Raw genomic sequence first — 25,466 nt, forward strand, 5'->3', positions numbered from 1 at the left:
TTTAATGCTGCAGCCGGTAACAAGGGACTTGATACCATCCAGCACCTGGGGAGCTGCCCCATTGATACAGGGACACTGGGGAAGGGGGAATGCTGGGGCGAGGAGTGTGGGGGGAGAACGCTGCATGCTGAGTGCGGGAAGGGATCTCAGGGGGGCTGAGGGAGAGGAGATGCCATGGGGTGCTGGGGGGTTTCGGGGCGTGGCTGGGGGTAGGGGCCGATGCAGAGGATATGGGTGCGCGGCTGTAGTGGGGTGGAGCAGAGCCTGGGGGTGGGGAGGGTATGCCAAGGGAGGGGGGCAGCGGGTAGATGTTGGGGTTGCTTGGGGGAGGGAGTCACCGGGGGGACTCACCTGTTTTGACCTGCTGGAAGAAGGCCAGGTCCTGGTGCACCAGAGAGGAGAAGAGCTGGTGCCGGGTGCGGATGTTGAGCCGGGAGAACGTGAACATGAAAAGGCCCCCACGGCAGCCGGCGGCCAGGGAGCTGGTGGGGGAGCAGACAGACATGGGGGAGACAGATCCCACCGCTGGAACCAGTACCTCATACGGAGCCCGCTCCAGATACAGCATCCTCCGACCTTGCCCAGCACAGCCCGCACCCCGTGGGGCCAGAGGAACCCCAGGGCAGGGCTGGGGTCCCCTGGGGGAGCAGCATGCGAGGTGGGGGGATCCTGAGGGCTGGAGTATGAGAGCAGCAGGGGTCTCCCCCGGGCTGGGGGACCCATAGGGGCACTGGGGGGGTCTCCCCGTGGCTGGGGGGGCCCATAGGGGCACTGGGGGGGTCTCCCCGGGGCTGGGGAGGCCATGGGGTCTCACCTGCCGAAGGAGGCCAGGACCATGAGGCTGATGGCGGTGGTGAAGGCATCGGGGTCATAGGCGCTGCCCAGGATGTCGATGACGCGGCCCGTGTAGTAGGGGATGAAGGTCTCGCCTGCCACAGAGACACGGGGGTCACGGGGGGCCCGTCCTGTTGGAGGGGGTCTCCTTGGAACACCAGGGAGAGGAATCCCGCAGCAAGAGACCCCCCCATGCAATGTCCCCCCTGGAAACTGAGATGCAACACGCCATGCCCGTTGCAATCTCTGCTCGCCTCCCTCCCCCCAGCCCCACGCAGGCTCCATCCCGCCACCAGCTGCAGAGTGCTCCCCGCAGCTCTCGCCTTGGTTCTGGGACTCAAGGAACCGCGCGATGGGGCATGGTCCCGTCTGCACAGACCCCACAGCCAGCTCGGCACCGGTTCTGTTTCTCAAATCACCTGAAAAGTGGCCTCACCACCCAGTGGCCAGATTTCCCAAGGGATTTAGGCACCTAACACTGTGGGCAGAGTGCTTTTGAAAACCCCTACTAGCGCCTCTCTGCATGTAAACCCCTGACTCAGAGAGAGCGGGTGACAGGGCCAGGGTCACCCAGGGAGTCTGTGGCAGAGCCGGGAACTGAACCCAGGCTGCTGGTTTACAGGTCAGCGCCCAAACTGCTGGGCCTCTCTTGTGCAGCTCTGGCTGGAAGGTTTTGTCTGGCTCTGTTAGCAGCACATCCCCCACTCACACCCTAAATCACACCTCAAGCACCCCCCCCCCCCACTCACCGATCACAGCCAGGGTGAGGAAGATGAAGGCCCCGGACAGGAAGGGCACGTCGGGCCGGGACAGCCCCACCAGCCGGCGCAGGGTGGCCCGGGACTCCCGCTCCTTGTCCTCAGCACCGGGCCCCCAGCCCTGTCCCTCTGCCCCAGGGCCCCCCAGGTGAGCTGGGCCAGCCCCACTGCCCCATAGCTCAGCAGCAGCCAGGCCCAGGGGGCGCCGGCCAGCAGGGTGGGGGGCACGTCGGGCAGGGGCAGGCAGCCCCGCAGGGTGAGGTACAGGGGGGGCACCAGGCACAGGGCAGCCAGGGCCCTGGGGGGCCGATCCAGGGCCAGCAGCGCCCAGGCCCCCCAGAGCCCCAGCAAACGGACAGCGGCCTCCAGCCAGGCGGCCGGCAGCCCCAGGGGGGCCAGGGTGGGGGTGCCCCGGGCCAGCAGCGCCAGCAGGGCCAGGTCGCAGAGCAGCAGGGGGCCGCCCAGACGCAGGGTGAGGGGCGGCGGCATGGCAGCGGCGTCTGCAGAGAGAGGGGGCAGGGGTTACGGGGGGCAGGGGCCCCACAGCACTGGGTGATCCCCAGAGCCTGACCCCACTCTGCCCCCCACCCGAACCCCTCCTAGCCTGCACCCCGGTCCCCACACCCCCCTGCCCCCACCCCCATCACCATCTGCCCCCAACAGCGCCAGCTCCACCCGGTGCCCCCGAGCTGCCCCCTACGCAGCGCCCCAGGCGCGCCCCATCATTGCCCCAATCCAGCCCGTGCCCCCGTCTGCCCCCCAGGTCCCTTTGGCCGTCCCAGCAAAGCCAGCCCCGCATTGGGGCTCTGGGGGGAGGGAACAAACCACCTCCCGCTCCCCGGCAATGCCGCCTGCTCCTGCCCCCCCGTGACCCCCGGCTGCTCCCCGCGCTGCCTCGCCGCCCCCCGGCCGCCTCCCGGCCCCGCTACCTGCAGCCCCGCTCCGGCGCTTCTCCCAGGGCTGTGCGGCGCAGCCGAGCCCGGTTTCGCTTTCGGAGTCGTGGGGGGATCCCGGGCCGGGCCCCGCCCGCTGCTGCTGCCCGCTGCAGCCGCCAGGGGGAGCCCGGCCTGCACCGGCCGCTGCTCGGCTCCAGGTCCCGGCTCCCTGCTCCTGCTCCAGCGCCGTGCACCAGCTCCCCGCCTGGCAGCATCCTCCGAGAGAGAGGGGACGGGGACCTGCACCCCCTGCCTCCTTCCCTCCCCTCCCCCGTGATCCCTGGGCTGCTGCTGTCCCGGGTGGGACCCTGGGGGCTCCGGGAAAGGGGCGCAGGCCTGGGACAAACAGGGTCCTGGAAACCGAAGGGCGAATCCCCAGGTTCTGGGGCTGGGCTTGGCCCATGGGACTCCCGGCCTTGGGGCAGAGCCGCAGAGGGAGTTTGGGGTCCAGGCGAGGTCAGATCCCAGCATGTTAAAGACGCGGGGGGGGGGGGGGGGAGTGTCTGAGATTCTGCATCAAACCTCGGCTCAGGTGGGATCCGGGTGCGGCGCCCAGCTCGGGGATGGGGCTGGGCTCCGCGGGTCCGTCTGTAGCTGTGTTTTGAGGGCACAGGCTGGATGGGCCGGGGGCTGCGTGTCAGGATTGAGGGGCACCGGCCGAGCTGTGGGAGGTGGGAACCCACTGCTAGGTGAGTTTGGGATTGGCGGGAACCAGCAGAGCTGTGCGGGGGGGGGCAGGCTGGCATGGTGGGGAAGAGAGCCCAGCCTCCCAGGATCCCCCCTCCACACACCCCCCTTGGCTCCTGGTCCTGTCCCAGGCTGCTGGGCGGCCCTTCAAATGGACACCACAAATGGGAGTTTTCATGTTTCTCTTTATTGCGTCACACACAGAAACCCGGTACATGGAAACCCTCCATCGCTGGCCCTGAGTCTCCTGCGTCCCTGAATCCAGAGCCCCGGTCGCTGTCCTGGCTCACTTCCTGGCCTCCAGGTACTTGTGGATCAACTGGCTGACGTCTGTCCGTTCCACCTTGATCCATCCATCCTCCTTCATGTGATACACTGGGGCGAGAAGGACACGAGAGGGTCAAGGAGCCAACAGGCAGCCCCACAGAGCTCCCAGCCCCACGGAATGAGGGGAGGGGACCCAGGTGTCCAGAAGGGCTTCCATAGGGACAGCCCAGCAGTGCTCCCAGCCCACAAGGAGTGAGGGGATGGGACCCAGGTGTCTGGGACGGCAGTGCAGGATGCTTGTCCCTGACGAGTAAGGGGATGGGACCCAGGTATTTGGTGTTCTCCCCCAGAGGCCCCTCCCACCCTCTGTTTCCCTTACTGTTGACGACGCCCCCGGAGTAGGCGTCGCGGTGGGTGGCGTGGGCGATGGCGCGGCGCCCCAGGTCGTAGGCCTCCTCCACGCTCAGGTCGGGCCGGTACCCGCTGTCCATCACCCCGTAGGCGTAGGTGTTCCCGCAGCCGGTGGAGAACATGGGGCCGGAGAGACGGGTGCCGTTATCGTCCACGTAGTACAGGCCGGGGCCCTGCCGGGAAGGGGCAGCGAGTGAGATGTGGCTGGGACCAGCGTGGGGGGTCTAGGGACTGAAGCTACCAGGGTCAGATTGGGGGGGGGGGGGGAATTCTGTGGGGCCTGAACCTCAAAGAGAAGGGGCCCTAAGGGAGAGATGGGGGACTGTGGTCTTTGAGCCAGGGGGATCTGCTCCCCAAGGGAGGGGTCGTAGAGGTGAAGGTGGATGGGAGGCAGGAGGACTTAGCTATGGGGCACTGAGAGAGACAGCCTGTGGGGGCCCCCCCAACTGGGCAGTGGGGCCCAGCCGCTACCTTCTTGTCCCAGCCGCAGATCATGCTGCCCATGGACAGCCCCATGCCCCGGTACTCGCACATCATGTTCGCCAGCAGCTTGGAGGCGGCCGAGACGCTGATCCGCTCCTTGTTCCGCAGCTGGTACAGCCTGGGGGGGGGAGACAGACCCCATCATGGGCTGACTCTCGGATCCCACCCCCTGGAGCCAATGGCGTAACGTGGGTCTCCAGTGCCTGGGGCCAAGCCTGCATTTATGCTCCCGCCTCCCCTGCCCCCTCCCCACGCAGGACAGGAGGGGTCCTGGCACTGCCCCCCCAGGTGCCCTGGGGAGGGGGATCTGTACCTGCGGGGAGGGCATGAGGCCTGGGGGGTGCAAATGGAGACTTGGCTACGCTCCCCCCCCCGCACTTACCCACCATGCGGTGCCCGCCTTTCCTACTCCAGCCCCACAGCCCGGCACTGGCTCAGATGGGGCAGCCTTACCCCCCCCCCCCCCACTGCCTGGGTGGGAGGCCATCTGGCACCTCCCCACAGGCCGATGCCGGGGGGTCTGGCCCTCCTGCCTCCCCCTCGGTACGCCACTGCCCTGAGCTCCCCTCCCCAAGCCCCTCACCACCACGAGGTGCCCCCTGAGTACCTAACCCCTCCCACCAGACCCTCCCTGAGCCCCCTGTTCTGGACACTCATTCCTTGCCCCCTCCTGCATCCCCTCCACAGGTGGGCGGCACCTGCAGTGCTTGGCCAGGAGGCAGGGAACGAACACACACAGACACACACACGGACACGCACGCACGTACACACACACACCTGCAGTGCTTGGCCAGGAGGCAGGGAATGAACACACAGACACACACACAGACACGGACACACACACACACCTGCAGTGCTTGGCCAGCAGCCGCTCCCAGTACTGGCAGTCGGCGGCGCTGCCCGACATGGTGCCCAGCAGGTAGGGGTTGATCTCGATCACCTTGTTGGCCTCCAGGGTGTCTGTGGGGAAGGAGACACAGGCCCTGAGTGACACAGGCAGGGGGCTGCGGGGAGCACGGGGGAGGGGGAGGTTGGTCTGATCCCACAGGTGCATTGCACCATGAGACTAGCCGGGTCAGGTCTGGGCCAAGGGCTGGGCCGAGGGACCCGGGTGGGAGGGGTTCTAGGCACCCGATCCCACCCCAGCACGAGGGGCCCACAGAGCCAGCCAGGCCTGGAGGGCTGGGGAAAGTGGCCCAGGGGGCCCAGGAGGGGAGAGCTGGGGGCCGGGTCTCACCGATGTAGCTGCCGGCCGACGCCCGGGAGTCAACGGCCACCACGACCCCGTGCTGGAATTTGAAGGCCAGGGTGGTGGTGCCGTGGGCCAGCTGGATCCGCACCCGGTCCCGGCCCTCCTCGGAGTAGGTCTGCAGGAACTGGGCCGGCTGTGGGGGGAGAAAAAGGGGAGCAATTGTTGGGGGGTCCCAGTGTCAGGATTCTGCCCCCTTTGTACCCCCATCCTCATGGGACTTTTCTCCTTCCTGTTCCCTTATGATAGGAATCTCACCCTGGCCCCCACCCATGGCTGTTCCCCACCCCCAGGGCTCTGCCCCCCACTGCCCTGCCCCCATGGCACTGACCTTACCCTGCCCCCCCACCCGCACGGTGCTGCCCCTGCCCTGCCCCCCTCAACTCCGTGGCGCTACCAACACCGCCCCCCCTCCCCCCGCACTGACCTGCTCCCCCCTGGGCAGGGCCAGCTCGGGCCCCCGCAGGCCGAAGCTGTAGTGATCCGGTCCCCGGGGCGCAGCGGCGACTCCGGGGGGCGCCCAATCCCAGCCCCCCCGGGGGGCCCCGCAGACTTCAAACAGCGCCATCCGCCTCCCTGCGCCTCCCGCCGGGCTCTGAGCGGCGGGCGCCGAGGAAGAGAAACCGAAAGCGGCAGCTGGGGAGGGACCGGGGCCGGGAACGTCCCCGCCCTGCCCGGGCCAAGGGCGCCTAGAGAGGGCGCACGGAGAGGGGTGGGGTGCCGGGAGGGGGGCACCGGGGGGCTAGCGGGTGCGGGGGGTTCCTCGGGGAAGGGAACATCTGGGCATTGACGGGCACAGCCCCACAGTCCAGGGGGCGCCTGGAGAGGGGCTGAGGGCGCAGGCAGGGGGTGTCCTGGGGGAGGGGACAGAGGCAGCTGAGGGGGCGGGAAATCCTTGGGGAGGGGTCCCCCAGCCCTGCGCAGCCAGGGGGTGAATGTGGCACGGATGCGCGCCGGGGCGCAGGGCGGGGAGATGGTGGGGCGGGGCGGTGACCGCGCGGTACCGTGCAGCAGTGGGGAGGGAGGGGCGTGTGACCCTCCCTGCGCTGCCACCCGCCCCCAGGGGCGCTGCTCCGGCGCCGGGCGCACACGTGGGGGGGGGGGGGCGGGGATCGCTAACCTGTTGCGGCCCGATCTGCCTGGTAACTGCTGACGCGTCTCCCCCACCCAGCCCCGAGCCGAGCTCGGGCCTTCCGCCCCTCCCTCGCTCTGGCACGGCTCGGGGGCGTTCGCAGCTGCCTCCACCCCCGCCCCGGCGCTACCCCCCTTCCTGTTCCCAGCCTGGCCTTACAGCTCTCAGACCCAGCAGGTTGGCACCGGTTGGTTGGCACCACGGGGGTCCCCCACTCCCCAGCCTAGGGGAGCCACAGGACCAGCAGGGAACCCCCAGGGCACAGGGGAGGGAAGGGCGGGGACCCAGCAGCAGGTTCCAAGGGGGATCCTGTCCCCAAGGGGCTCCAGGCGCCTGGATACGGGGCCGGGCCTGGGGGTGTCCCACTGCCTGGAGGGCCGACCCCAAGGATCATGCAGGAAACACGTGAAAAAACAAACACCCTTTATTACACACAAGCCAGAAAAACAACAGCTGCCTGCTCGCCCCCCCTGCTCCGCCAGCAGCCCCCCCGGCTGGGGAGGGTACAGTGTCTCAGCACTGGGGGTTGTCCAGAGACCGAGCCCCCTTCACGACCTCTGGTCCTGCGTCCTGTGCGCCGTGCTGGCTCTTGGGGGAGGGGAAGGAGCCGTGTGAGGCTCTGAGAATCCCCTCAACCCTGGGGAGGAGCCACGCAGGCAGAGGCAGCAGCCCCGTTCCAGGATGCCCCTTGGTGCCAGCCTCACAGGCCCCCAGCCTCCAGCCTGGCCTCCATGCCCCCCTCGTTCCCATTGAGCTGCTTCTGCACCAGGCGCCAGTAGCTGCCCCCCGGCGCGCCAGCAGCTCCCGTGCGTGCCCTGCTCCCGGATCTGTATCCTCCAGCACCAGGATGTGGTCAGCTCTCTCCACGGCGCTCAGGCAGTGGGCGATGAGCAGCACCGAGCGCCGGGCCTGGGCGCCTTCGTAAATCTCCTTCTCCACCTGCAAGGACAGGTGTCCGGGCTTACGAAGGGTCTGAATGTGGGGAGCTGTGTGTGGGGCCCCCTTTCACCAGCTACAGCCCCCCCAGCCCCAACCAATGGATCCGATCAACTCTGGGGGTGTCCATGAGCTGACTTTTTCGGTGCCCCTCGCTCCCTGACCTGCAGCCCCCGTTACCCCAGCCCTGGGCTCCCCCAGCTCTGCCAGCACCCCTCACTGCGACTCGCAGCCCTCCCCCCGTGTCACTCACCCGCAGCTGACTCTCCGTGTCCAGGGCGCTGGTGGCGTCGTCCAGGATCAGGACTCGGGGTCCCTGAGCAGGGCTCGGGCGATGGCCACCCCCTGCCTCTGCCCCCCCGAGATCTGCCCCCCCATCTCACCAACGTCTGTGGGGAAGAGCTGAGATCAGTGTCCTGTACAGGGTGCGAGCAGCCCCCCCGCTCCACCCCCCAACACACACACACTGGGGCAGGGCGGGGTCTGCGGGGCGGCTCAGGTGCTGAGGACTGTCATGTACTGCGGGCAGAGGGTTCGGGGGGGTCAGGGCTGGTGCCTGTGCTGTGGCCATGGGGGAAGGGGAAAGGGGTGCTGAGGGGGAACCAGGATGGGGTTGGGGCCAGTTCCCTGTGTCATAGCCATGGGGCTGCAGGAGTCTTAGGGTCCCCGGAAGGTGGGGGTCCTGGGGGAGGGGTATAAGGGTTCCTGGCAGTTGGGATCCCTAGGGAAGATATTGGGGTCTCCGGGAGAGAGAGGGGTATAGGGGCCCCAGGGGCTATACAGGGCTCAGTGCCTGGGCCATAGCCGTGGCTCAGCCGGGCGATGAAGGTGGGGGTGCTGGAATGCTGGGGGAGGGGTACAGGAGTCCCAGGGGGTGTATCGGGGTCCCAGGGAGACAGCGGGGGGCGGCTACCTGTGTCGTAGCCGTGGCTCAGCCGGGCGATGAAGGGGTGGGCATTGGCGCGCCGGGGGCGGCCTCTATCACCTCCTGGCGGGTGCGCTTCCCCAGCCCGTGAGCGATGTTCTCATGCAGCGAGCGGGCGAACAGCACCGGCTTCTGGCTCACCAGCCCCACCTGGGGGGAGAGGGGCGGGGGTGAGGCCAGGAGATTGGGGGGGCTGAGACTGCACAGACTCGCCACACCCAACAGGACGCTGACGGGGCTGTGGGGGAGCCCACGGGGGCTTAGAGATGGGACAGGCTGGAGCTGGACCCCTGAGGGGTCCTGCTGTGGGGAACTACCCCATACAAGGCCTGGGATCCCTGCCCCATGGGGCAGGGAAGAGGCACCGAGGGTGCCCCAGACATTGATGTGCAAGGGGGCGTGGAGACGCTCGAGCTGGGGGTACCCAACTGTGCAGATAATGGTGGGGGGAGGGGATGCCGGGGGCCGGGCGGGCACAGGGTACCTTGCCGTGCAGATAGCGATGCTCGTACTCCCGCAGGTCTCGCCCGTCCAGCAGCAGGCGCCCGCGCTGGGGCTCGTAGAACCGCTCCAGCAGGGCCACCAGCGCCGTCTTCCCCGCGCCCGACGGGCCCACCAGCGCCGTCACCGTCCCGGGCGCAGCTCCAGAGACACCCCCTGGGGGGAGGGGACAATCAAACACGGGGAGACCCTCCCCCAGCCCTGGGCCTTCCAGCACTCCTCCCCCCAATGGCTCTGCCCCCACAACCCCCACTCTGCCCCCCTGATCCTCCTCCCCTCCAGCCCCCTATAATCTCCCCATCTCCTGCCCCCCAAGCCTTGGCTCTGCTCTGGATCCCCCCGTCCCCCTGAATTCCCATGCCCTGACCCAGACACTGCGCTGCGTCCCCCCCACATCCCCAGCCCCCAGGTACCTTGAGCACGGGGGCGTCATCCTGGCCGGGGTAGGAGAACCAGACGTCCTGCACCTGGAGGTGCCCGCGCAGGTCGGGGGGGGCCAGCGTCCCAGGGGGGCTGATCTGGGGCGTCCTCTCCATGTATTCAAAGATCTTCTCTGAGGAGCCCACGGCCTTCTGCACGCTGGGGTAGACGGAGAGCAGCACCTGGGGGGGAAGGAGGGGTACAGGCTGGGTGAGCTCGCCCCATAGCCCCCCCCACACCCAACCACCCCCCATCCCTGGGGTAGATGGGAAGCAGCACTGGGGGGACGGAAGGTCAGGGCTGGGTGTGTCCCCCATAGTCCCCATCCCCATCCCCCGGGAGGTGACCAGCAGCTCTAGGAATGGGGGAGCCCCCCCCACTCACCTCCACGGCGGTGGTGAACTGCATCTCGTAGAGGACGAAGGGTGACCAGGTCCCCGGTGCTGATGCCTGCCCCCAAGGTCACCAGCCGCCCCCCGTAGTACAGGATCCCCACTCTTCAGTGCCAGCCCTGACAGCTGGGGGGACACGGAGCATTAATGGGGGTGACGGGTCTCCACCCCCCTTGGGCTCTGGGGGGCCCCCACTCTACGGGAGAGTGATGGGAACTCCAGAGCCTGGGGCGATTGGGGGCCCCATCCTGATGGGGAGGAGGAGCCAGCCTGAACTATCCAAGGGTGCCCCGTCGCCCTCTCTCTGGCCCCTCTTCCACCCCCCCATTGCCCCCAGGAATATTGCACCCCCCGACCCCAGGGATAGTGACTCGTGTCCCCTGCCCCAGGGTTACGACACTCCCCTGGCTCTCCCCACACAGTCTCCAGAGCCTTCATTTAGGTTGCATCCCTGCCTCTGCAACCCCCCGCCCCGTTGCCATGGCCCCCCGTCTCCGGTTGCTGTGACTGCCCCCTGCTGCCAGGGCACCCCCCCCCTTACGCTGTTGGTCCACATGGAGCGGCGCGAGGCGGCTGCCTCCCTGCCGGTTGAGCCGGTAGTCTCCTGCAGCCGCTCCCCGTAGCGCCGGGCGGCCCCGTCTTCGTTGGCGAAGCTGCGCACCGTGGCCATGGCCTGGAAGGTCTCCACCGCCACCTGGTTGGCCTGGGCCAGGACTCCTGCACCCGCTGTGCCAGGCTCTGGGGGGGGAGCGAAGGGTCAGAGCGGGGAGACCTCTGGGCATCCCTCCCCCTCCATCCCCTTTCCCGCCCCGGAGCGCTGGGGGAGGCTGGAGATCATCACAGATCAAGAGAGTCCTACATTCCAAGGCCGGACGGGGCTCACTGTGACCATCTAGGGTGACCCCATGTACAGCACAGGCCAGAGCCTGCCCCACAGCAACCCGAGAGCAGAGCTCTGAGCAGAACAGCCGGTGGTTAGCTAAGCCTCCCGGTGTGACAGCTGTGAGACCCCCAGAGCCGTGCAAACAAGTCAGGGGGGGACACCTTGTTCTAGGGGGCAAGCGAGAGAGGGCCCAGAGAAACGGTCCTGACAACGGCACAGTGCAGCTCCGTGGGGCAGGGGTGGACTCCATCGTGTCCCTTTCGTGCAGCGAGCTTGGTCCTGAACCTGGCACTATTGAACCTGAAACATCTTGATAAATTCCCTGTGTGTGTGAGTGAGGAGTGTCTGTGCAGGCATCAGAAGACACCAGCCCAAACGGCGGTAACACCAGACAGGGGAGTGAAGACACCGGCTGCCTCATCCTTACCCTGACGGCCAAAGAACACCCAGCAACGACCCAACGTGCAAATAAACGAGCCAAAAGCACAGAAAGATCTGCCCTGGGATGCATCTGAGCAGTGGGAGCAGCCCACGAAATGTTAGTCTTTAAAGTGCTACAGACTTGGCTTGTTTTCCCTGCGAGCAAACAAAGCACAGAAATCAGAGACCCGTCCTGCTTGCAATGAGCGGGTGATTAACACCGGTGCTGAGCCCAGCGGCAGCAGCACACAGCCAGGCCCAGAGGCTGACAGGAGAGCAGCGAGCATCAAAGATGGGTAAAGACACGGGAACTTTGGGGTCTCGTTCTGCAATTGTCATCTTGAGCATCGGATTCACGTTGGACACAGGCCTGAAACGCCCTCCTCGTGCCCAGTCTAGTTGGTCACTGGGCCGGTCGACCAACACATAAAAGGACTGGTAATTACATCACACCGGTTTGCAGAACTTTATGAGTGTGTGTGTGAATGGGGCTGCTTTTTAATATTCTTCCATGTACAAGAAATATGGTGTATCGCCGTGTCTCCCTGAATAAGATCCTGCTCGTCTTTTCTAAGTATAACACCGCAGCCCCGGTACCTTGTGCCACTGCTTATTTACCCCGGGTGGGGCGTGGGCTGAGCAGGTTGGGGGGCAGGTTGTGGGGTGGGGGGGCGCGGTACCTGGTGGAACTTCCCAGAGAGCTTGGGCACCAGCAGGACGACGGGCAGCCCCACGGTGGTGAACAGCGCCAGGCGCAGTGACACCCGCACCATCAGGGCGAAGAGGAAAACTCCCCGCATCAGGTACCACATCAGCAGGCTCAGCTTCTCGCTCAGCGCCTCGCTCATGGCGTCCGCCGTGTCGGCCGTCACCCGCGACGTGATGTCCCCTGGCCGGGGGAGACGGGATGAGCACAGGGTGGCGGGGGAGGGCTGCGTGGGGATGGGGGGGATAGATCCTGGAGGATTCCAGACACCTGTCCATCCATCCATCCCTGGTCCATCTTGCCCACCCATCCCGCAGTAATCCTTGTTACCAGTCCATCCCTCCCTCACGCATAGCGCGTCCATCCGTCCATTCTTTGCAGCGTGTCCAGCCATCCATCCTGCTCATCCATTTGGAGACCTGAGGTGTGGTGCGCGTGGGGAGACCGAGGGAGGAGCTAGGGAGCCTGGGACAATGGGGCAGGGCCTGGCTGTGGGCTGGGGGCTCTGGGTGTGGGGGTCAGTGCCGTACCAGGGCGGTTGGCCTGGAAGAAGGCGACCTCCTGGCCCAGGACGGAGCAGGGAGCTCAGGGCGGGGGGCAGCCCTGGGCCGTGGGGGGCAGTCTGTGGGGTCGGTGTGGGGCAGGAGGCGTGGGGCCCCGTACCGGTGCGGTTGGTGTGAAAGAAGGCGACCTCCTGGCCCCAGGACGGAGCTGAAGACCCGGCTCTGGGATGCGTTTGTGGATCCGGTTCATGGTGCCGTTATAGATACAGTCGCACACGAACTCCGTCACCGCGCTGGGGGGAGAAGCGGGGGGGGGGGGGGGATCAGTGATGGGGCTACTGCCCCCAACTCCCTGCCCCCCAACGGAGCCACAACCCTCCCAGGCCTGCCCCTGAATTCCTGCAGGGATCTTGCTCTACAGATCCAACACCCTTGTCCCCAGCTCCCCTCCACTCCCCCCCATGACCCAGCGCCTCTGCCCCCCCATGCTCTAGACCCATTGACCCCCACCCCCAGGACCCCAGCAGCCCCCACCTGCCGACGGTGAGGAGGGACATGGCCCAGATGGCCTGGACGAAGGCCGAGGGGTCGTCCTCGCTCATGATCCAGTCGGTCATGCGCCCCGTGTAGTAGGGAATCGCCATCTCCCCTGCAAGCCAACAGCACATGGGGGGTCAGGACTCCTGGGTTCTCCAGGAGCGAAGTCTAGTGGTTAGAGTGAGGTGGGCCAGGACTCCTGGGTTCTATCCCTGGCTCTGGGAGGGGAGTGGGGCCTAGTGGTTAGAACTGGGAGCGGCTACCTCCCACCCATTCAGGGTCATTCCCTATATTTGTGTGGCCTTCGTTCTGCTGTGAACAGCCAGACAATCCAACCACCCTGCGCCCGGGAGCCCGTGACCCACCCCTGCCTGCTCTGCGGGTCCAACAGCGCCCGGGACCAAGGGCAAAAGGAGGCTGGAGCCTGGAGGGTTTAGACACAACAAATCCTGCAGCGTGGCAGGGGATCCCACCCTGCTGACCCGCTGATTCCCTGGCACTGACGCTGGGCAGGGCAGAGCATCCGCGGGCTGTTGTAACTGCCACGGCAGCGCAGGAGACCCGGCCCAGGCTATCTGTGCACCTCCAAACCGCTCAGTGCTACTGCACCATGCACAGAGACCGCCCGGCTCAGGGCCCTGTTGTGCCCGGCACTGCACAGACAGGCTGGCTGAGATCAGGGCCCGTCGCGCCGGGCGCTGCCCGGACAGGAAGAGACAGTCTCTGCCCAGGAACATGACAGCGTATAAACAGCCGGCACGATTCCTGTCCGACCTGGCCCCAGGGCTGGGGGGCTGGCTGGCTGGCTGGCTGGCTGGGGTGGGCAGGGAACCGCACACGGGGCCTTTCCCCTTCCATCGCCCCCGGGCCCCCGACTCACCGAGGGAGGACAGCACCAGGAAGCCGGCGACGGCCACGAAGCGCAGCAGGTCGGCCTCATGCAGGCCAGCAGCCGGCCCAGCGAGGCCCTGGGCGCCGGCTCCCCCTTCCCGGAGGGGCACAGCTGGTGCCAGAGCGCGGCCACCAGCCCCGCCAGGCCGTAGGTCAGGCCGAAGACGTCCCATCGCCCCCAGCCGTGCAGCAGCTCCCCGCGGGGCGCCCGGGGCTGGGCCAGCGCCTGCAGGGTCAGGTAGCAGGGCAGCGGCAGGCTCAGCAGGGCGGCCAGGGGCAGCAGCTCCTGCAGCCCCCCGGGCAGGCCCTGCCCCTGCCGCGGGCAGCCTGGGCGCTCAGGCTCAGCAGCGCCCAGCGCCCCAGGGCAACCCCCCAGGTGAGGGCCAGGGGGTCCCAGGCCGGCAGCAGGGGGCAGAACAGCAGCGCCAGGCGCAGGCAGAGGAAGTCCAGCAGCACGGCCAGCGGGAGGCAGACCCAGGCCATGCCGCGCTTCATCCTCGGGGGCTGGGCAGGGCCGGTCCCGGCCGGCTCCGGCAGCAGGTGTCTAAGTCCCCAAGTCCCCGCCGCGCCCTCTGGCGGCCGCTCGGCTCACTGCGCCTCAGCGCCCGCGCCGGAGTGACACCAGAAATCTGCCCTTTCCAGGTTGCAGGTTCGCTCCTGGTTGCAGGTTCGCTCCGGGCGGGTCTCGGCGTCTGGCGGCGGCTCCCCCGGGCTTAGCGGAGCCCGGGCGCCGGGGCAATTTCTGCCCCTCTCAGCACTGCCCAGGCCGGCCACTGACAACCCGCCGGGAGGCAGGGGGCCGCGGGAGGCAGGGCCAGGGAGGGGCAGGACGGACGGACGGACAGCGGGCTGCTCCGCCTCCCGGCGCCTGGGAAGCCCCTGGCCGCCCGGCTCCGCTTCTGGGAAAGGCGGCGGCTTCCCACAAAGTGAAAGTGAAAGCGGATTAGCGGAGCCCGCCCCGGCGGGGGGGCGCGGCACTAAATTCCGGGTGGGGGGTGCGCAGCACGTGGGCCGCGATTCCTGAGGCGCTGAGTCGGGGGGAGGATGCACAAATGGAGCACATCATCGTACGAAGAAGGGGGAGGGAAACTGCCCCCCCTCCCCATAGCAAATGACGGCACGAGGACGGCTGGACTGGGGCTCCGCACCCCCCGTTCTGAGATCCAGGCTCCGGGGCATTTCCCCAGCGGACGGGGCTGGGGGGGGGGGGGAATTCCACGCCGGGGTCAGGGCTGAACCGGGGCAGAGGCGGGAGTGAATTGTTGTTGCATGAATTAATAAATCCCCCCCCCCGGTGCAGTTCCGGTGCCCCTCCCCCGCTCTGCACCCTCTCCCCCCCAGTTTGCAGTTCAAGTGCTGAGGCTCTGCCTAGCACCTGCAGCTTTCGGGGGGAGGGGGTTATTGAAGCCGTTGGTATACGTGGATTTCTGCTCTCCCCCCCCCCGTGCACTGTGTGCAGACGTGCCCCAGCGGGACGGGGGGCAGGCTAGGTGAGCGCAGGCCCTGGGATCCGGGGGTCTCGCTTGGAACCTGTCTGGCCCCGTCACCGTGGTGCCACAATCAGCGGTGTAATGATGTCACAGCCCCTGCTGCACCCCCTGCAACCCCCCCAGGGTCATTGCGCCCACATTAGCAGGTGGGGACACGGAGGCCCCCAATGACCTGCAGAACCAGGAGCTGAGCCCAGGTTTCCCCAGCCCCAAACAAGTGCCACCCCCATTCCTCCCCAGCAGTCCTGGGTTTCGCTGGACTGTCCCGCTTCGACCCACAAAAGCCCCCGTCCTGGCTGAAGTGGCTCCTGTCCCGTGGGGCTGGCTGGGCCCGGCTCCCCACTCCCGGCACGGCAAGCTGGGCCCTGGTGCACGGACGGGATCATGGCTCGGGCTCAGCCCGGCTGCTCTGACGGGGTGTGAGTGTGAGACGCTTTCCGGGGCCCGCACACGCCCCTTCAGTGACATCTCAGGAGGCTGGGCAGACACACGTGTCATTGACCAGCCTGGGCCTGTCTCCTGGGTGGGGCTCAGTGAGCGAGGGGCCGTCCACACGGCAATAAACAGCCCCCGCACCAGTCTCAGGGCCAGGCCGCCGTCCGCGGTGCTAGAAATCGCCGTGCGGCCGTTCGGGCGGGGGCTGGGCCGGGGCTCCGGGACCCTCCCTGCTCCCGAGGTGTTAGCGCCTGGCCCGAGCCCCGTCTACACTGCACTGTGTAGCCGTGTAGACACACCCTGCGGGGCACCGAGACCCTGCGTGGGAGGTCAGCCAGCCCCACTCATGGGGCCAGTGTGGGGTGGGCCTCGTTCTGCACCCCCTCCCCAGGCCAGGCCTCCCCCCCGGGGCTGGGGGCAGGACCCCTGATTGCTGGTGAGATTCTGGGGGTGTGCAGGGGTTCTAGGGACCCCCCAGCCTCCCGTCACCCCCCGCCCCTCACCCCGGTGTCAGGGCCCAGCCCTGCCCCTCTCCCGGCGGGTGATGGATGGGGCAAGCGGCTTGGGACGCCCCGGGGGAGGGAAGCCCCAGCCCCGCCCCGCCCCCGGCCTGGCATCACCTGTTGCCGGGCAGAAGGGGCCGGGGCAGGTTCCCGGCGGCGCTGGTCCGGGCGCCCCCTGGCGGGGCTGGGCGGCGCTGCAGGGAGGCGGGCGCGCGCGGCTGGTCCCGGAGCTGTCCCGGGCGCTGGTGCCTCCGGCCGCGGGGGTCGCTGCACCATGGCGGGATTGGGGGGCCCGGCTGGGCGGACGGGGAGGTCCGCACGGGGGTAAGCGGGGCCGGGGCCGGATTCCCCCGGGGGCGCAGGGGGGGATCCCAGGGGGGAAGGGGGCGCCCCATTAATTGCCCCAGCTGCTGCCTGACTCGGATCGCACCCCCGGGCACTGCCGGTTCGGGGGGGTCCGAGGGCGGCGGGATCCGGGCGGTCCCAGCCCTCCCCCCAAGCCCGGCCCGGAGCCACTTCGCTTTCGCTTTCCTGTCCCACGGGGCTGCGCTAACTCTGTCCTTTGGGCCTTTACAGGGGCTCGCGGGGGGGGGGGGGGTCGGCTGGCACCCGCCTGCTGCCCCCATGTCCCCTACCCGCCGCCCCATCCCCCCTCCCTGCCACCCCCTCTGCTCCTGCTCCCCCATTGCCCTCCCTGCAGCGTCCCACTTCCCCTCCTGGCACCCGTGTGCCTAGACCCTGCCCCCTCCCCAGAGACCAGGAATAGAACCCAGGAGTCCATGCAGCCTGGTGGTGCCAGCTCTGGGAGGGCAGTGGGGTCTAGTGGCTAGAGCGGGGGGGGGAGGGGTAGGACTCCTGGGTTCTCTCCCTGGCTGTGTTTTAGCTGCCCCCTCTGTAAAAACACCCTCGCCATGGGCGGCGGGTCAATTACTAAATGAAGGTGCTTTGCGAGGTGGGGTCACGGGGGTAATCAGCTGAACAGCAGCTCCTTGGTCACCCGGTGGACAGCCGGGCTAGTGGGACATGGAGGTGATTTTTCCTCTGATTTGGCCCTGGTGCGACCACGGTTGGATCCTGGGCCCCGTTCTGGGCCCACGATTGACGAGGGATGTGGATACATTGGGCCGGGGTCAGAGCAGAGCCGCATGAAAGATTGAAGGGTTAGGAAACCTGCCAGGGAGCGAGAGACTCCATGGTGCCTAAACCCTGAGTCCCAGCTCCTCTGTGAGCCACAGATCTCCGCCTAGCCCTGGCGGTGCCTAAACTCACTGGGCACCTGTGTTTTTCAGAGTAATAGCCCACGGCGCCTGTTCCCGCCTCTGGGCCTGCACCCCCCCTCCCCCAGCGCCCGTTCCCGCCTCTGGGCCTGCACCCTGTAGGCGCCCGGATGCCTGGCTCCCGCCTAAGCCGCTAGCCATCCACCACCCGGGTAGGGCAGCCATTCAGCGGCCCAGTCGGCAGGGCCAGGCGCCGAGGCCACTTACTGGGTCGGGTCCATTTCAAAACCCAGCTTCTAACCCGGCAGGTCGTGCACACGCCGGGGACCGGGGAACCTGTCCCTGCGGGGAGACGGGATTTGAACCAGGGGTTCCCTCCCCCAGGGCAGTGCTAACCCCACAGGGCTGCAGGCTGTTCCGGGGGCTCCCTCCATCTCTCCTCGGAAGCTGTTGCCCTCTGGATAAATAATGAAAGGGGGACAGGACCCAGGGTCTCCCAGCCCCGGCTGGGGGTGCCCTAACCACTGGACCACACAGTCACAGTCTCTGGCACCCCCAGTGACTATTTCCGTATGTCTCTGCACTGGACCAGGCGGCCTGGGTCAGACCAGCTGGCCGCAGAACATGGGACTCTGGCTGGGGGCACCGTGTGCTCCCCGTCGCCCCGAACCTGGCACCCCAGCTGGGCATGCCCTGTTGTAAATGTGCCGTATCAGTAACTCAGACACCGCCTGCCAGTTCAGGAAGCAGGCGCCAGCGCCCGCCTGGGGCGTGATCAACTCCAGGTCTCTGTGTCCAGGTGCTGGGTGAGGCCAGGAGTTTATCACACGTCACAAGGGCCCTTTGCCATGTGTGAGCAAATCCCAGAGCCCCCATCTGACCCCCACTTAGTGACCAGCTGGGGGCAGACACCATGACAAGGGGCTTTCATTTCTAGGGCCCTGGTTCCACACCGCACAGAGCTGGGAGAGAACCCAGGAGCCCTGGCTCCCAGCCCCTCCCCCTGCTGTAACCACTAGACCCCACTCCCCTCCCAGAGCCCCAGCGTCCTGGCTCCAGGCCTCTGTTCTGTAACCACTAGACCCCACTTCCCTCCCAGGGCTGGGAGAGAGCCCAGGTGTCCTGGCTCCCATTTCCCCGCCGTTCCCACCAGCAGAGTTGCAGTGGGCCCGGGCCAGGCATGCTTTCTGCCCTGCTGGGGCTTTCACTGCGGGCTTCACGGGCGGAGGTTCCTCTGTCGCCCTATTGCCGTGGCGGGGTCAGCGCTGTGCCCCCCAAGACCCAGACACTGCCAGTCTGCTCTGAGCATTTCTCCCAGCGAGAAGGTTTGGTGGGGGAACCTTGGACCCCCACCAGGACTCCTGTGCCAGCTCCCCGCAGGGCGTGGGGTGCCCCTCAGCAGTCTCCCTGGGCTACGAGGTTCCCGGCCCTGACGCCCCCGTCTCCTCCCTTTCCCCAGACGACCATCATGGCGGTGGAGTTTGACGGCGGGGTCGTGGTGGGCTCCGACTCCCGGGTGTCTGCAGGGTAAGTACCGGGGGCCTCCCCGCCATGGGACAAGCCCCAGGCGCAGGCAGAAGTCGGGGTGAATTATCACTGCTGACCCCGGTGCGGGGGGAGTTTCTGTCACTCCCCCCTCCAGGACAGGGTCACACACGTGTTTGGGGTTTGCACCCCCCCGTGTCCATGCCTGCCCTGGGGCAGGGCTCTGCAGTGTGGCGCCGGCTCCGTCCATCACCGTGGGTCAGGCACAGATTTTCCTCCTCACTTTTGGTGAGAGGCTTTTCCGGCCCTGATGGATTGCGGGAATCGCTCGCGTTAGGGCCACTGGATGGAAAGTGGCCTGGTTGTCAGGGACGCTGGCTGATTTCCTCCCCTGGGCGCTGCTCTCCAGGTCTGGTTCCCACCCTGGCCTTTGTGATTGAGATTCTGCCTCAGCCGGGCCCATGTCACAGCCTCACGCCCCTCCAACCGGCTCCTTTCCTGTGTCCCTTTGCTTCCCCCGGGGCCCAGCAGAAATTCCCACTTGTGTCTGGATTTCCAGCCAGCTCAGAGCCCCACTCCCTGGGAACCGGCTCCCTGCATCGCCACCTCCTTAGAGCAGCTGGTCTGGCCATTCCAGGGGTCGCGGAGCAAAAATCAGAGACACAAACCTGGCCCTCGGGAAACAGGCCCTGGCCTGGGCTGCGTCCACCCCGGCTCCCTGCAGCAGCCAGGAGCAGCTTCTCCAAGCGTCCACGCAGGCCCCTGGTTCTGCACCCGGTTCTCCAGCGACGCACCCACAGCACCTGCCCCTGCTGGGACGCCATAGGGCAAAGCCTGTCCCTGATGGGCAGGCGGAGCAGGATTGGGATTGGTGGGGTGTTAACCCTTTCCCTTCTGCATCTAGAGCAGGGAGCGTGTGTCCCCCCCACCACGGGGGCCTGGGAACAGGGAGTTCCTGCATTTTGAGTCTGGGGGGGCTGGGGCCGAGGGCTGGCCCCGCCGGGCCGGGGCAGCTGGGCGCTCTGGGGTTCACAGCTAGATCTGGATTCTCTGCTCCCCCCTCCCCAGAGGAGAGCCGTGGCGGAGCCGGGTCTTCGATAAAACTGGCCCCCTGCCGAGCAGATTTACTGCGCCCTCTCCGGCTCCGCCGCGGACGCCCAGGCCGTCGCCGACATGGTGCATTACCACCTGGGCCTGCACAGGTAGGGCGGGGAGAGGCCAGGCAGGGGCCCTGGGATGGGTGGGTGGAGATGGAGGCTGCGATTCCAGTTATCACTGACCCCCATTCCCCTGGCCTGTCTTCCCCCAGCCTGGACATGGAGGATGCGCCGCTGGTCCTGGCAGCCGCCAGCCTGGTGAAAGGCATCAGCTACAAATACAAGGAGGAGCTGTCGGCCCATCTCATGGTGGCGGGCTGGGACCGGAGAAGGGGGGCAGGTGAGGCTGCGGGGAGGGGACACAGCTGGGGGTGGGGGCGCTGTCCTGCTGTCCATCAGCCTGGCCTCCACAGCATCCCTCCTCCTTTCCCACAGCCAGCGCCCCTCGGCCAGCCTGGCTCCCTGCAGCGTCCGAGCCACCACTTACGCTCCCGGCCCAGCCGGCGTCCAGGGTGTAAGGGGCACTGAGCCCTCGGGGAGAGAGGAAGGGGAACATTAAACGTCCCCAGCGGGGCTGAATTCCCGCATCTCCCCTACCCGCCGTGCCAGAACTGCCCCCGGATACATAGAATCATAGAGTTAGAAGGGACCTCAGGAGGTATCTGGTCAACGCCCTGCTCACAGCAGGACTGCGTCCCGTTCGCTCCCCCTCCAGGCTGTTTCATCCGGATTCCTGGCTTGGAGGCCCTTCATCCCAGCCAGGCTTGGTAAAACCCCCGTTAACGCTTGCCCCTTCCCTCCCATGTCCATAGCTGCTCAGATCATGCAGCCGGGATCCCGGCCAGCACCCCTGGGGGATCTGAACCCAGACCCTGCTGGCCCCATACCCAGCCCCCTATCCCCGGGCTGGGTAAGCGCCCAAAGCTTTGAATTCCAGCCCTAGTCACGGCCCGTCTGGGGCACGCAGGCCCCATCCCCGGCCCCCCCTACTCCAGGCCTGGCCTCTCACCTGTTCACTCCCGCAGGTGTACGGGACGCTGGGGGGATGCTGACCCGCCAGCCCTTCGCCATCGGGGGGATCCGGCAGCAGCTACATCTACGGTTACGTGGACGCAGCCTACAAGCCCGGGATGTCTCCGGAGGAGTGTCGCCAATTCACCAAGAATGGTACCTGCGCCTGCCCAGGGACAGCGCAGCTCAGGGGGCGGGGACCAGCTGGGCCGGGGGGCAGGAGTGGGGCCAGAGCTTTTCCCTCTGGCGACACCACTTCACTTACCCCTTCTTTCTCTCTCTCTCTCCCTAGCCATCGCCCTGGCGATGAGCAGGAAGGGATGGCTCAGCGGGGTCATTTATCTCGTCACCGTCACCAAGGCAGGAGCCGTGGAGCAAGTTTTCCTGGGGGACGACATCCCCAAGTTTCACGACGAATGAATTCGGGCCCGGCCCCTCTTCTATACACAATAAAGCTTTCCGAGCGCAGGGCGGCGTGCGGGCCTCATTGCTCGGGTACACGGGGCTGGAGCCCCGCTGGTGGATTGGCACAGAGCCACTGCAGAGCTGGGCTGACCGCACCGGCTGGCCCTTTGTATGCCGGCTGGGCGCTGCTAGTCTGAGATTGTCAGAGATCGGTGCAGGCCCTGCAGGGCAAAGCGTGAGATCCCCGCCCCTGTCAGCAGGAACTAAGTTTTAGACCTAGAGCGTCTTGTGAGCCACAGAAATGGCCAGTCCCTTGGCGACCCTGGCTCCAGTTCTTGGACTCAGTTATATCCTGTGGCAGGGAGTTCCCACAGGGTAACCACTCAGTGCCTGGGGAAAATGGCCTTTTAGCTGCAGTTCTCAAGCAAGTCTGCCAACCTTTGCCGTCAGCTCCCTCCTCAAAAGTCACCTCTTCTGCAAGGCACGTGCAGCACAGCACACCCCAGATATGAAAACGGTGTGAACTAACCCCCTGCGCAGCCATGGGAGCAGCTGAAAAATCATGAGATTGGAAAAGCCTGGGTTAGTTTTATTTGGTTTCTGAGTCCTTAGGGTTTCCTGCTTGCCCCAGCCACACCTGACCCCTAGTTACCCTTTCAGCTGGATGCAAGCGCAGGCTGAGGATCCGGCAGGGCAGCAGCTCCCTCTGCAGCCCAGCGAGAGACGGTTTTCTCCTTTCCCGTCTGATTTCTCAGGAAAGGGCCTGGGCTGGGTGGGGCGGAGCGCTGGGATAAGGCTCTTCAAAGAGCTTCCTGTTTGCTGTGTCTGCAGCCAACGAATGCACCTGGCAGCCGGCAGCCAGCAGAGACCTGGAGCGGAAACGCAGGCTGGGCCGATGCCAGGAGGCGTCGCTAGCTGGCCCAGGCTGGCGGACGCTGTGGGTATTTTAACCCGGATCTGCACCGCGCTGCCCCAAGGCGGCCCACGGGCTGGTGTGGTTTTGTGGCTACAGCATGACCTAGCATGAGCCGCCCCAGACCAGAGCAACATATGGTGTGAGCTGCATGAACTCAGACCTAATCTGGTCCGGTTTGGATTAGCCGCTCCCCCCGTGCGCGGACTAGGAGTGGTTGTGTCTCTGCCGGCCACAGCCAGAGCCGGCGGGGTTTGAGCCTCTCCCGGCCTGCTCTGCCTTGGCTCTGTAGTAATGACGTGGATTAATCGGCTCTTTGATCTGCAGCCTAACAGGCAGGTGGACAGAATCCTGGCCCCTTAGGACATGACGGGGTCTGCACGCCCCTGTCCCGGGCAGGCTGCACGCTCTGCGTAGGCGGCCCGACAGAGCCCCCCAGAGCTGTGCACTGAAAGCCCCAGCAGTGATGGATCAGCCAGGGGCTACCTTGATGCAGATCGTGACGCGGGCTGATGCTGGAGACCCACCCCTAGGGCAGGGTAGGGTCCATTTCTGCCTGTGCCGCATTGCCAGGCCGGCCGATCAAATGCCAGGGGCCAGGCCCCACAAAACATCTGTGTTTCGCCTGGTGCTCTGCAACCCTGCAGCTGGCAACCTGCTGTGTGCAGCGAACGCTGGCGGTTCGGGGGTTTTCACATGAAATCAGAAGCTGGGCGTTCAGAAAAAGACCACGCCGTCACAACCGTCAGGAGCTCTGTGGTGGCGACGCGGCCGGGGACGGACGAGAGGGGCGGAGGAGGGAGGAAACACAAACCTCAAAGCCAGCCCGCAACGGGGCTCGCCAGCACGCACAGCTCTGCTGGCGCCACACAGCCCGGATGCCGTAGCGTCACCCAGCACCGCTGGAGCGAATCTCCCCTCCCCCCGGGTAAATCAGACGGTGCCGCACAGCCGCTGAGGTCCCGTCCTCAGAGCGCAGCCAGGGATCCCGGAGGAGGAACGCTGTATCTGTATCTCTGGGGGTCACAAAAATTGTGAGATCATCTTAAAAATTCCCATGGGGCGTTTCAGATCCTGGTTCTGTTGAAATACCCTCTGGGGCTGAGCCACCCAGGGCGTCGTGTCTTCCAGCCGCCAGCAGGGCTAGAAACGGGGCTACCAGAAATTCAGTGAATTCAAAAATGCAGTTAATGCAGAAGGGGACACGTCCGGGACCACGATGATTTCAGTGAAATGTCTGACAGGAAAACAGCAAAACCAATTGTCCCGTCTTCATCGCCCGACGACGATAACGTTTCAATTCTGTCTGGTAAAACTGTGTCCTTGCGACGTGACAGTTTGATTCATTTATTGCAGGCTTTGAGAGCAAAGGAAAGGTTCATTTAAACAGCTGGTGTAAGAGTTCACAGCCGCTCTGTGGTACAGGGACCAGAAAACCGCCAGCGACTGGGCTCCCTGCCACAGAAATGGATCAGACCCACATGAGCCCGGCCAGCCGCCGGACGCGCACGCTGCAGGAGCACACACAGAGGACCGTGTCTATGAGCCCTGTGACAACGCACACAGCTGGGCGAGGAGTTTGTGCCGGGTTCTGGGGAAGGGACAGCAGTGGGTCAGAGCCAGGGAAATATCTAACCCCGGTTCTCCGGGTCCACCCAACGTGGCTGGCGCCAGAACCTCCCCCCGCTCGCTGCGGGGCGCTGTGACAAACACCCACACCCACATTCACAGATTAACAGAGCGCGTCTGAGCCGAGCGGGTTTATCAGCTCTCGCCGCTGGCCCCTTATACGGTCCTTGATCTCAGCAGGCTGGGTTGAACGGCACTTTCCAGCTGCCACTTTTCTATGCCCCTGGCACCGCACCAGACTAGAGTAAATCTTGAGCGGGCTGGGTTGAATGGCACATTCCAGCTGCCCCATATGTGCCCCTGGACTCCAGAGGGGGCAGAGCAGCACTGCCGAGCTGCCCCCGTATATGCCCCAGGTTTAGCACGTCGCTGTCCCCACCCTCACTCTGCACCGGTCCTCGCAGTAACCCCCTTGATGAGCAAACCCCGCAGGGTTCTGGGGCGCCCCAGGGATCTTTGGCTCAGGTAAGAGAAGTGATGCTGCAGAGCCGAGATCGGGAAGCCGAGAACACGAAGGAGTTAATGAAGCTGGGGAGAGTCAGGCACTGAGTGTGATCGTAACAGTTATTTTATTGCCAGGGGTACAGAACTTACCATACTAACAGCACAAGGAGAGAAGAACAACCAGTCACAAGGTGACACGGTTAATTGGGGTATTGGGGAAACCTAGCCCAGGCTGGACTACAAAAGTCAGGTGTAGAAAGTTACACCTGGGCTGAGAGACGGAGGGATCGGATTAGGTCTGAGGGGAAAAGTGGGCTTGAAAAGAGGCAGAGAGACAGCGAGTTGGGCTGTCCCCGCTCAGCGCAGCGTGACCCGGTGGACGGTTCCCAGCAGACAGGCTGTCCAGCCTAGGGCCCGGAGCGCTGGAGCCAGGCACAGCCCCCAACAGATCCGCTAGGAACAGGCGAAGTCCCCGTGGAGCTGATGCAGCTTTTGGATCCAGGCATCAGAAGAGAGGTTTGATCTCGAGGAGGGTTTTTGTAGGGAAGAAACAATGGTTCATGGGAGAGCGCCGGGTTTGTTTCTGGGGAAAGGATGACTATCCCAGAGTGGTTTTGTTCAGGCTGGACAACAGGAACTGATCATTCCTGGCTCTGGGCCGTGTCCCTCCCAGGCAGCTCACGCTGCAGTCAGGCAGATCCAGCGCTCTGGATGTCAATAAACGATCTATGGCTCGAACTGGCTGATAACTGCGGAGCTGGGGGTGCGCAGATGTGGGCTCTTTAACATCTGGAACAGAGATCTCCCACCCTGCCCTGCTTCGCTGGTCCCAGAGTTCAGTGCGGTCCCTGGCTCTCCGTTCGGCGTGCCGTTCCCAACAGAGACGCCCCCTTCTGACATCTTCGGTGCAGCTGAGGCTCTGTTCTGCATTCGGAGCTGACGGAGACGCCTCCTTCTGACATCTCCG

At 65.9% G+C, this 25,466-nt stretch overlaps 2 protein-coding genes and 2 pseudogenes across 2 annotated transcripts; 1 reads left to right on the forward strand and 3 right to left on the reverse strand.

Moving 5' to 3' along the window:
- Positions 1–351: 351 nt before the first annotated feature.
- LOC137156635 (antigen peptide transporter 2-like) lies at positions 352–2,081 on the reverse strand (the record flags this gene model as incomplete). The annotated part of the gene is made up of 4 exons (XM_067553507.1): positions 1,761–2,081; positions 1,584–1,719; positions 815–929; positions 352–482 (listed from the first exon to the last, which is right to left on the reverse strand). Coding segments are annotated over exons 1-4 (703 nt in total), but the record flags the coding sequence as incomplete, so codon positions are not given.
- Positions 2,082–3,382: 1,301 nt separating this feature from the next.
- On the reverse strand, positions 3,383–6,223 carry LOC137156634 (proteasome subunit beta type-8-like). The gene is made up of 6 exons (XM_067553506.1): positions 6,052–6,223; positions 5,613–5,760; positions 5,224–5,335; positions 4,364–4,493; positions 3,861–4,065; positions 3,383–3,589 (listed from the first exon to the last, which is right to left on the reverse strand). The coding sequence occupies exons 1-6, from the start codon at positions 6,190–6,192 to the stop codon at positions 3,501–3,503; spliced, it is 825 nt and encodes a 274-aa protein (XP_067409607.1). The 5' UTR covers positions 6,193–6,223; the 3' UTR covers positions 3,383–3,500.
- Positions 6,224–6,366: 143 nt separating this feature from the next.
- LOC137156631 (antigen peptide transporter 1-like) lies at positions 6,367–14,353 on the reverse strand (annotated as a pseudogene).
- Positions 14,354–16,343: 1,990 nt separating this feature from the next.
- LOC137156632 (proteasome subunit beta type-9-like) lies at positions 16,344–21,528 on the forward strand (annotated as a pseudogene).
- Positions 21,529–25,466: the final 3,938 nt, after the last annotated feature.

The sequence above is a fragment of the Emydura macquarii genome, unplaced genomic scaffold (assembly GCF_026122565.2).
Source record: "Emydura macquarii macquarii isolate MOO-44397 ecotype Brisbane River unplaced genomic scaffold, CSIRO-AGI_Emac_v2 contig_1459, whole genome shotgun sequence".
In the NCBI taxonomy this organism is placed as follows: domain Eukaryota; kingdom Metazoa; phylum Chordata; order Testudines; family Chelidae; genus Emydura; species Emydura macquarii.

Excerpts from the sequence above, each read along its gene's own strand:
- LOC137156634 (XM_067553506.1), bottom strand. The coding sequence starts at position 6,192 with ATGGCGCTGTTTGAAGTCTGCGGGGCCCCCCGGGGGGGCTGGGATTGG. Across the intron at positions 5,761-6,051 it reads CCCTGCCCAGGGGGGAGCAG|CCGGCCCAGTTCCTGCAGAC; the intron begins GTCAGTGCGGGG and ends CTCCCCCCACAG. Across the intron at positions 3,590-3,860 it reads CTCCGGGGGCGTCGTCAACA|TGTATCACATGAAGGAGGAT; the intron begins GTAAGGGAAACA and ends TTCTCGCCCCAG.